The following is an 11,242-nucleotide window of genomic DNA, read 5'->3' as shown; positions in this document are numbered from 1 at the left end:
AGAATGACGTAATCTTATCGCCGTGTGCATAGGTTCACACTGAATGTCGTAAATTTTGAATCTACGGCAACTCTTCAAAAATACACAGAACTTAAATCATGTGTAAGCTTTCGCGTCAATATAAGTAAAATGGGCTAAAACTTTTAAAACATCTCATTTTTTAAATTCTTGATCGAAATTTGATATCGTTAAAATGATTAGGATTTACGACATCACTACATCACTTACGGACCGGATGTATGGTATTTGCGAGAACATGGCGGGTACAGGAGAGGAGGACCTACCGGTCAAGGTTTGTTTTCCAAGATTTCCAAAATGGTTACGTGCACTTATCAGCTAAAACTAGGCCCCTTTCGTTAGTAAAACCCCAAATTTCAAAGTTTCGCTATAGAGATATCTCGATGACTCAAAATGAATAAAAATGAGATGTTACGACCGCTGAATTGGTACAATTTGAGTACACATAATTTTGCAGGTAACATTGACACCAGGAACCGTGTCAGTGTTCATATGTCAATGTTACGTGCATCTAATGTTGTAGGAATACTTTCGTGATAGCTAATCGTTATATGATGACAATTTATAGGGAAACGTCCAATGATGTACAGGTTGTTGTTTTTTTAAAGATTTGTTTATGGATTTTTTGTTTTTCACCTGAAAAGCAAGATAATAGGTGCACGTAACAATGACCTGAATTGTAGTTGATCAATTTTGGTATTTTGTGTCAATGTTATGTAACAGCAACCTTTTTGTCTTGTACATTTATTCTACCCTCCAAGAAAACAAAATCAGTATAATAAGTTTTTATATTTAATATGACGGTAATATCACACTACAATTTGATTCAGTTGAGCAGGATTTTTGATTTTGCACATTGGCACATGTATGTAACATTGACAAAATCGATTTGATGTCAAGATTTCAATGTTACATACATATTCAATATGAAGAAAATGGCCTTGATGCAGTCAAATTTTAGTGAAATGAATAGTTCATTTTCTATTTCAGTGTCTTGCTGTCCTTATAATTTCAATAAGTAACTTTCATCATAAATTGTATCTGTTAATTTGCTGAACATGTAGTGTACATAACATTGACAACATGGAATTGTTTCCCCGGCATCAGTCTTTTGTGTCAACGTTATGTACATCCAATGGCACCTTAGATCCAGTCTCCTTTATGCGTCAAAACAAATAAACTATACTACAAAAGTTTCCATCTTTAATGTAGAATAATTGTTTTAATGCTGTCTTATTTATTTAGGCATAATTTTTAATTAACCCTGTAGAAGCATGCAGGTAACCTTGACACAATTTATTTTTGTGTCAAACATCCACGTTACATACATTTTCAATATCAAGAAAATGGCCTTGATGCTGTCAAATTCCTAAATTTCCATCATTATAGCCTTTTGTTGTCCTTATAATTTTTCAAAGTATCTTTCATCATAAATTGTATCTGTTAATTTGCTGTACATGTAGTGTACATAACATTGACAACATAGAATTATTTCCCCGGCATCAGTCTTTTGTGTCAACGTTATGTACATCTAATGACACCTTAGATCCAGTCTCCTTTATGCGTCAAAACAAATAAACTATACTACAAAAGTTTCCATCTTTAATGTAGAATGATTGTTTTAATGCTGTCTTATTTATTTAGGCATAATTTTTAATTAACCATGTAGAAGCATGCAGGTAACCTTGATACAATTTATTTTTGTGTCAAACATCCACGTTACATACATTTTCAATATCAAGAAAATGGCCTTGATGCTGTCAAATTCCTAAATTTTCATCATTATAGCCTTTTGTTGTCCTTATAATTTTTCAAAGTATCTTTCATCATAAATTGTATCTGTTAATTTGCTGTACATGTAGTGTACATAACATTGACAACATAGAATTATTTCCCCGGCATCAGTATTTTGTGTCAACGTTATGTACATCCAATGACACCTTAGATCCAGTCTCCTTTATGCGTCAAAACAGATAAACTATACTACAAAAGTTTCCATCTTTAATGTAGAATAATTGTTTTAATGCTGTCTTATTTATTTAGGCATAATTTTCAATTAACCATGTAGAAGCATGCAGGTAACCTTGACACAATTTTTTTTTGTGTCAAGGTTTCATGTTACGTACATTTTGGGTATTGAGAAACTGGTCTTTACTGCAATAGTAGGAGTTGTTTTTCCACTTACATTGTCTGAATGTTTTACTTCAACAACCCAACTTTAATTTCAAACCTAAATATTTTCAATACAGTGTTTATGTGGTGTACATAACATTGAAAACATCTATTTTTAGTCACCCCTTGGGACTATTAATTTTGGTTTCAGTCCCAGATTTTGACCTCTGTTAGGAGGGCTGTTGTGTATCTTGCTTCTGTCGGAATATACCAGGCGCTAATTACAAGCTCTTGGATAACACAGATATTGAATTCCTTATTAAACAGGAATAGCATAAAACCTAAAGGCGTTCCAAATTCCCGACGGGAATTACATATAACCTAAAGATGTTCCGAGTATGAATCAGGCACCTTTGAGGTTACCGAAGGGTTAAACTGTCGTATTATAAATTGCTATTGACTGATTTAGATATTTTATGTCTGACCAACCACTACCGTTAATATATAGTGCACACTTTTTTAAGGGGAAAATGAAGTGTCAAGAAAGGGGTGTACACGGTACTCAAGAACAATCCAAAACCAGCCCTTGGTCAGGACCATTTCTTGTAAATTTTTCGAGGATTTTAAGTCATATAATACTATTGAATCGGATAAATAAACTCGAGTAAAGTAGGCTCAACTTTTCAGGACGTTTCGTTGTGAATTGATAAATACCATGTAATGGGAAACATAACGAAGAATTGCATCAGATTTATTACTCTGTGGTTAAAATGTCGTTCTTGGGTAAAATCTTGCTGAACTCTTCAATCTTGTCTGTAGGAATGTGTCAAAACGACACGGGTAAAGTGGCGAAGTTAGCAAGTTTGTGTACCGCAAAGAGTCGAAGTTGCGTGATACTATTAACCGGCAAATCAAATTACAAATTTTATCTTGCAGGAAGATGATTCTTCTGAAGACGGTCCTTCTGGAACACTATGTAAGTATTTTGTGTAACATCTGACCTCGTGTATAGTGACCAGACATGCCACAGATATTAATTGTGACCATGAGCAGGCTGTATGTGCTATGTAATGGTCATTCATGCGTTCATAACTCTGCACCATTTCCATCAAAGGGGGAGTAGGGGCATGTCTATGTTTCACAAGCATGTTCTAGTTTTACCAAGTAATATTACAGCTAGCATATTGTGATACTTATATATTAATTATCAATCAGTGTAACAAGTGTATCATCCAAGCCCTATCGGACACATATATGATGCTGAAGTCCATCACTCTTCCATATCATTCAGTCTCATCCCCATGGTATTGATTTTTTTTTATTCTTCATCACATTAAAATCTTGTTTAGTTCCCTTCATTAGTTCATAAAACTTCATCTCATCTCTGATCAAAACCTGATACATTTTTCTAGGTCTAACAGATATCAGTTTTATATTCAAACTGAACTTTGTGTACAGAATATTTTGAATACAGGATCATTTTGTGATTATGGATGGAAAAATGGAGTATACCACAGATTAACTTAGCTTTATTTGTTTTTCAGGTTCATTGAATCTGAGGAAGAAGCGTAAAAGTATTGTCCAATTAGATGAAGAAAATGCAGGGCTTGAGCAACCATCTGTCGGGAAAGCACGGTATGCAGCAAAACTGCAAAAACTTTCCCAAACAGGAAAACTGGAACATCACAGGGCACAAGAGTCCCTAAGACACAAAATGTACATAGCCTCCTTATCAGAAGATAGGAAAATTAAATCAAATGCTGCAACAAGAGAGCGGATGAGAAGGTATCGAGAAAGACTTATAGAAAAACAGAAAACTAAACAATGTTCCAATTCAAAAGTCTTAACACGTAAGGAGAAAAAAATAGAGGAGGAATCTCAAAAAAAGAAAAGGGAATACTGGAGAGGGTAGAAAAGAGAATCACGTTTAAAGGAATCCTCTGCTAAAAAAAGAAAATTTAGTTTGCAGAGACGACAGGCATACACAGAAAAGAAAGAGAAAATACAAAACGCTAGAAAACAACTATTTAGAGAAAATGATGATTACAAATCAACAGCATCACTTAGAAAAGCTGTCCATAGATGTTCCCAGAAATTACCTAGAACTCCAATGAAATGGCTAAAAGTTGTTGGAGGTATCCTGAAAAGGGCCACTCCGAAGAAAAAGAAGTTGCTTCATACAAGTGGAATTGCTACTGCCTGCAGCCCCATAAGCGAAGGAAAAATGAAAGCAGAAAAGGCAATTACTGAAGGTGTGAAAACTTTTCTGAAATCAAAATGTATGAAACAAAAAGTTGCAAGAGACAATTTGATCTCTTCAATGATAAAACATGCCAAAAGGACTTCATGTCGATCTGACTTACGAAAGACGCTTGGTATTCAATGGAAAACCTTAATCAGGACATCATACATCAAGGAAGAGGAGGTAGAAAGAAAAAGAAGAAGTGACGCATTCAACCAAGACGTTAACACTATTGAAAATTTCTACAAAAATCCTAACATCTCTGTAGAAATTCCAAACAGAAAGTCTGTGTCCAAAAAGAGTTTAATTTCCCGGTCAGTTTTATCTAAAACAACAAAACAAGCTCACAAAATCTACTGTGAAGAAGGAACAAGGTCGATCAGTCTTGACAAATTCCGCAAACTTAGACCAAAAAATGTCTTGACAGCCAACAAAACTCAACTTCGTCAGTGTTTGTGCGAGTACTGTACAAATGTGGAAATGAAAATTAAAGCATTGTCACCATTCATGAGCTACAAAAATATCTATGATATAGTGGGTGAAAGTCTTTGTCCAAAAGAAGGGAAATATCATCACATGCCATGTCTAAACAGGAATTGTGAAAAATGTTGCCTTGGTACCTTAAGAAAGAAATTATACTGCAGCAACGACACAACAGTCACATTGGAGTGTTGGGAAAACCGACAAATTCAATGTGGAAGTAAAGTTCAAACGAAAATATAATTGATTCCAAAAAATGGTACAGTTCAAGAAATGGTAGAAGAATTGGTGAGTGAGATTGGACCTTTGGCCATGCACCTGTTTGTCGCCTCGTGGCAATATTCGCAGTTCGTGGAAATCAGAACAAATATGCCTAATGGTTGGATTGTTTTGACAGCAGACTTTGCTGAAAACTATAGAACATTCTATCAGGATGAAATCCAGTCTGCTCACTGGCAGTATCAGCAAGTAACTGTCCATACAACAGTTGCCTATTACAGATGCCCACCTAGGAACTGCAAGGATGTTGTGACTGAGAGCATGGTGTGCTTTTCGGAAGATCTCAAACATGATGCATCATCAGTGCATGCATATTTGATGACCCTAGATGAACATTTGTCAAAATCTGTGGAAATTGTACATCAAGTTCAATTTACTGATGGATGTAGTTGTCAATATAAATCAAAAGAACCATTTATGGTCATCACTTCTGATGACTATGACTTCACAGTGGAAATAAAAAATTTCGGATCCAGACATGGTAAGGGTCCATGTGATGGGTTGGGAGCTGTAGTTAAGCAGGCTACAAAAAGAGCAGTAGAAAGGAGAGAAGTAATAGTCCGCACAGCCAGAGACATGTACAACTACTGTGTCAAAAATCTTACACTGGATGAAAGCCACGTTGACAAGGATAAATGTTGTCATACATTGCGAGCATTCTTTCTGGTGTTTGACATCAAAAGGAATAGGCTGAAATTCCCACTGTATACTTTGGCTAGAAAGATACATTGTGTAAGAGGAGTCCAGTCTGGTGTTGTTGAAGTGAAAAACCTGTCTTGCTTTTTGCAGGGTTTGTGTAGGAGGAAATAACGCTACTTCTCGATGTGAAAATGAAATGGCCTCCATTGTAGAACCTTTCAGACAACATGATTTGGTTACCAAGAGGTTACCTACAACTGCCAACAATTCTAGTCAGGATTTGCCAGATCTTAGTCAAAGTTATTCAAGTGATGTAGAACTGTTCGAGGTGGAAGAAATGAAGAAGAACAATCCAGATGTGACAACAAGAAATGCAAATAAAAAAAAAGAGGAGACCTACTAAGAAAGTCCAGAAGCCTAAAGTAAAGACTGACCAAGTGCAAAACAATGCAGTTACAAAGAAACGAGTACGAAGCAGTGCCCGCATAGCAGCTGGTACAAGAAAGGAAATACAAACTGTCAACCCGAAGGCAAGAACAAGTAAAGGAATGCAGAACTGTGTTGATACAGAGGTGCATGTTACAGGACAGACTAACAGAGCACCTGTACCTTCGATAAACAGATCAAAGTATTTCATGGAAATACTGAAAAGACTTCAAAGTTGTAAAGACTTTGAAGAGCTAGCTGCTGTGTCTGTTCAGTGCAAGCAAGATGTTGCTCATAATGAAATCAAAGGGAAACCCACAGATTTATACATCATGCAAGGCTACAAAGTAGACGAAACCTCAATGGATTTAGCTCCTAGTGATGTGATGGGTGCTATCAAGTTTCCTGTAACAGTTAAAGGTGATGGAAATTGTCTTCCTCGATGTGGAAGCTTAGTTGCCTTTGGAAATGAAGAACACCCTGAAATACGAGCCAGAATAGTGATGGAACTGGCCCTCACTGAGACGACCTACCTGGATAATAACTACCTTAGGCAAGGAACAAATTTGAAAGAGCATCTCCCAGAATTATATGCCATGTACAGTGATCTGTACCTACCAGGTGTTCATCTGACAGACAACATTGTAAGGGAAATTTACAAGTTGGAAGTGTTCAAGTGTGTGAATCTTGGCCGCTATATGGGAATATGGCAAATACATGCATTAGCTAATGTTTTAGAATGTCCTATATTGTCATGCTATCCAGACCAAGCTTGCGAAACACTCTTCATAGGATTGTATTGCCGTCAATTTATGAGAAACCTATAACCCCAGCACATGTTTTCTGGACTACAACTCGGACTGACATGACAAGGGTTAACTGGACCCCAAATCACTTTGTTCTATTGTTGGAAATTGACAGATTGGACATGATAGCTGATGCTCCCACACCCGAACCACCACAGGATACAAATGTAGTTCCTCCGCCACCACAGCAGGCAAATACAGTTCCACCGCCACCACAAGAGGCAACTGCAGTTCCTACGCCACCACCGGTGATGAGGACAACTCTCGAGTCATCACAGGAGACGTTGGTGAGTAATAGTTCATACTAATTTGTGCAATCATAGTTATGTTTTTAAATAATATATAGCATTGATAGAATATAATACAAGACTGAAAATGAGATATCATGAAATACACCATCAGATGTGTTGGTATTGATTTTAGTATAATTTGATATTGTTTCTCCCCAGGCATCATCAATGATGGATGAAACCTCTTTTCAGGCATTGGAGGAGATGGACGTAACCCCTGAGCCACAACAACAGAAAGAGAGACTTGTGAGTATTAATTCAGAATAGTTTACATTTGCTCTACATTCCCCCATTGCAATGCATAGAGAATGCAATACGTGTTGTTACATTATATAGCTATAACACCATTTGGTCATGTGAACTGTACTCAGTAAGTTGTGATAATCTGCTTTCCGTGTTCCTAGAACTTCACAAAATGATGTTAAGAAAGTGAAAAATCTAAATAAAATATAACTACTCTGAATGTTTTAACAAACTATGTTATGGTGCTATAAAATGTGTGTTACATAGGACCATAACACTATTACATTAATTGATTGAATAATATGACAATTACAAATGAGACATCATAAAAGACAGGATCTGAGGTACTGGTATTAATTTTAGCACAATATGCTTCCTTCCTAGGTATTGGAAGAGATTGAGATATCTTCAAATGAACCAGAAGAGAAAGAGCTAGATCTCCAGCTAGCACAAGGGAGAAATACAGATACCTTGTCACCTCTGCAGACAGAGTCAACTTCTGAATCTGAACCATCACAGGAGGTAGAGTTAGTACCTGAGCAACTTAAGGAAAGAGAAACAGCTCCAGAGTCACCACAGGAAAGAGAAACAGCTTCGGAGTCACCACAGGAAAGAGAAACAGCTTCGGAGTCACTACAGGGAATAGAGACCGCTCCACAGCCACCACAAGAAAAGGAGACCGCTCCAGAGTCACCACAGAGAATAGAGACAGCTCCAGAGCCACCACAGGAAATAGAGACAGTTCCAGAAAAATCACAGGAAAGAGAGACAACACAAGAGAGAGAGACTGTTCCAGAGCCCCTACAGGAAAGAGGGACAGTTTCAGAGCCACAACAGGAAAGAGATACAGCTCCAGAGCCTCCACAGGAAAGGGAGACTGCTACAGAGCTACTACAGGAAAGGAAGACTGCTACAGAGCTACTACAGGAAAGGGAGACAGCTCCAGAACCACCACAGGGAAGAGAGACAGTTCCAGAGCCTCATCAGGAAAGCGATACAGCTCCAGAGCCTCTGCAGGAAAGAGAGACTGCTACAGAGCTACCACAGGAAAGAGACACAGTTCCAGAGCCTCAATAGGAAAGAGAGACAGCTACAGAGCTATTACAGGAAAGGGAGACCGCTAAAGAGTTACTACAGGAACGGGAGACAGCTCCAGAACCCCCACAGGAAAGGGAGCCAGCTCCAGAGCCTCATCAGGAAAGAGAGACAACACAAGAGAGAGAGACTGTTCCAGAGCCCCTACAGGAAAGAGGGACAGCTCCAGAGCCACCACAGGAAACAGACACAGTTCCAGAGCCTCATCTGGAAAGCGATACAGCACCAGAGCCTCTGCAGGCAAGAGAGACTGCTACAGAGCTACTACAGGAAAGGGAGACAGCTCCAGAACTACCACAGGAAAGGGAGACAGCTACAGAGCTACTACAGGAAAGGGAAACAGCTCTAGAGCCACCACAGGAAAGAGACACAGTTCCAGAGCCTCAACAGGAAAGAGAGACAGCTCCAGAGCCTCCACAGGAAAGGGAGACCGCTAAAGAGTTACTACAGGAACGGGAGACAGCTCCAGAACCACCACAGGAAAGGGAGACTGCTACAGAGCTACTACAGGAAAGTGAGACAGCTCCAGAGCCACCACAGGAAAGAGACACAGTTCCAGAGCCTCAACAGGAAAGAGATACAGCTCCAGAGCCTCTGCAGGAAAGAGAGACTGCTACAGAGCTACTACAGGAAAGGGAGACAGCTCCAGAGCCACCACAGGAAAGGGAGACAGCTCCAGAGCCTCTGCAGGAAAGAGAGGCTGCTACAGAGCTACTACAGGAAAGGGAGACAGCTCCAGAGCCACCACAGGAAAGAGACACAGTTCCAGAGCCTCAACAGGAAAGAGATACAGCTCCAGAGTCTCCACAGGAAAGGGAGACCGCTAAAGAGTTACTACAGGAACGGGAGACAGTTACAGAGCTACTACAGGAAAGAGACACAGTTCCAGAGCCTCAACAGGACAGAGAGACAGCTCCAGAGCCTCCACAGGAAAGGGAGACCGCTAAAGAGTTATTACAGGAACGGGAGACAGCTCCAGAACCACCACAGGAAAGGGAGACAGCTACAGAGCTACTACAGGAAAGGGAGACAGCTCCAGAACCACCACAGGAAAGAGAGACAGTTCCAGAGCCTCATCAGGAAAGAGATATAGCTCCAGAGCCTCTGCAGGAAAGAGAGACTGCTACAGAGCTACTACAGGAAAGGGAGACAGCTCCAGAGTCACCACAGGAAAGAGACACAGTTCCAAAACCTCAACAGGAAAGAGATACAGCTCCAGAGCCTCCACAGGAAAGGGAGACCGCTAAAGAGTTACTACAGGAACGGGAGACAGTTACAGAGCTACTACAGGAAAGAAGTACAGCTCCAGAGCCTCCACAGGAAAGGGAGACCGCTAAAGAGTTACTACAGGAAAGGGAGACAGCTCCAGAGCCAACACAGGAAAGGGAGACAGTTTCAGAGCCTCCACAGGAAAGAGAGACCGCTACAGAGTTACTACAGGAAAGGGAGACAGCTTCAGAGCTACTACAGGAAAGGGAGACAGCTCCAGAGCCACTACAGGAAATGGAGACAGCTTCAGAGCCACCACAGGAAAGGGGGACAGCTTCAGAGCCACCACAGGAGAGGGAGACCGCTTGTGAGCTACTACAGGAAAGGGGGACACTTCCAGAGCCACTACAGGAAAGGGAGACAGCTTCAGAGTCACCACAGGAAAGGGAGACAGCTTCAGAGCCACCACAGGAAAGGGAGACAGCTTCAGAGCCACCACAGGAAAGGGAGACCGCTTGTGAGCTACTACAGGAAAGGGGGACACTTCCAGAGCCACAACAGGAAAGGGAGACAGCTTCAGAGTCACCACAGGAAAGGGAGACAGCTTCAGAGCGTCCACAGGAAAGAGAGACCGCTCCATGGCCACCACAGGAAAGAAGGGTAGCTTCAGAGTCATTGCAGATGGAGGAGACACTGGTGAGTAATAGTTCAAAATGATTTGGCAATTTAAAGTGAGCCATCATATGAAATGACATTGAAAGTACTTGTAATAATGAACTTAACACAGTATAATTTCTCCCTAGGCATCAACTGAGATGGATACATCTTCCGAGGTATCGGGGGAGATCGAGCTAGATCTGCAGCCAGCACAGGAGATCGAGGCCGTACCTGAGAAGGGCCATACTATGTCAAGGTAATTGCTGTGGTTTGTTAGTGAATGGGAATGTGTGCATTAACAAAGAAGTCTTCATATTGATTCAGTTGTACAGGGGTGTCAGCGTTTCAGTTGACAAACGGAGTGGAATGAAAACGCAATGAAAACGCTACGAGAACGAAATGAAAACGGTATGAAACAAGGCCAAAACGGAATGGAACGAAAATAATTTCACTGTTTGGAACGAAACGCGAATAGAACGGAACGAAACGTGTTTTGCTCACAGGAACGGAATGGATTGAAAGTAGGTGGAACGAAACGCGAGGAATGATTGAAAACGAAATGGAATAAAACGATCTGAGAAGATAACTATTTTAATCGAGATTTCCTATCTATAGTGGCTAGTTACGATAAATTAGCAGTAGATAATAATGTTTAGTAAATAATTACAAATTTTCATATTCGTTTATCGACTGTAGTATACGTATTTATTCCATATCTTAGGTTTCTAGACGATATCAGAGACACA

The 11,242-nt window shown here is 40.0% G+C and overlaps 4 protein-coding genes across 4 annotated transcripts; all 4 read left to right on the top strand.

Moving 5' to 3' along the window:
• The first annotated feature begins 256 nt into the window (after positions 1 to 256).
• Positions 257 to 4,118, top strand: LOC110453201. Its single transcript, XM_021502055.1, has 3 exons — positions 257 to 292; positions 3,067 to 3,106; positions 3,675 to 4,118. The coding sequence occupies exons 1-3, from the start codon at positions 257 to 259 to the stop codon at positions 4,040 to 4,042; spliced, it is 444 nt and encodes a 147-aa protein (XP_021357730.1). The 3' UTR covers positions 4,043 to 4,118.
• Positions 4,119 to 5,104: 986 nt separating this feature from the next.
• On the top strand, positions 5,105 to 5,941 carry LOC110453200. The gene has a single exon (XM_021502053.1). The coding sequence runs from the start codon at positions 5,126 to 5,128 to the stop codon at positions 5,939 to 5,941; it is 816 nt and encodes a 271-aa protein (XP_021357728.1). The 5' UTR covers positions 5,105 to 5,125.
• LOC110453199 (vertnin-like) lies at positions 5,860 to 7,540 on the top strand. Its single transcript, XM_021502052.1, has 2 exons — positions 5,860 to 7,289; positions 7,452 to 7,540. Exon 1 carries the CDS (start codon positions 6,142 to 6,144, stop codon positions 7,021 to 7,023), a length of 882 nt encoding a protein of 293 aa, XP_021357727.1. The 5' UTR covers positions 5,860 to 6,141; the 3' UTR covers positions 7,024 to 7,289; positions 7,452 to 7,540.
• LOC110453198 (involucrin-like) lies at positions 7,125 to 10,734 on the top strand. Its single transcript, XM_021502051.1, has 6 exons — positions 7,125 to 7,289; positions 7,452 to 7,538; positions 7,920 to 8,594; positions 8,643 to 9,790; positions 9,831 to 10,535; positions 10,643 to 10,734. Exons 1-5 carry the CDS (start codon positions 7,125 to 7,127, stop codon positions 10,501 to 10,503), a joined length of 2,748 nt encoding a protein of 915 aa, XP_021357726.1. The 3' UTR covers positions 10,504 to 10,535; positions 10,643 to 10,734.
• The last annotated feature ends 508 nt before the right edge of the window (positions 10,735 to 11,242 follow it).

This window comes from Mizuhopecten yessoensis, unplaced genomic scaffold (genome assembly GCF_002113885.1).
Source record: "Mizuhopecten yessoensis strain PY_sf001 unplaced genomic scaffold, ASM211388v2 scaffold7191, whole genome shotgun sequence".
NCBI lineage: Eukaryota > Metazoa > Mollusca > Bivalvia > Pectinida > Pectinidae > Mizuhopecten > Mizuhopecten yessoensis.
Note: the sequence above shows the minus strand (reverse complement) of the source record. Positions and strands in the feature narration are given on the sequence as shown.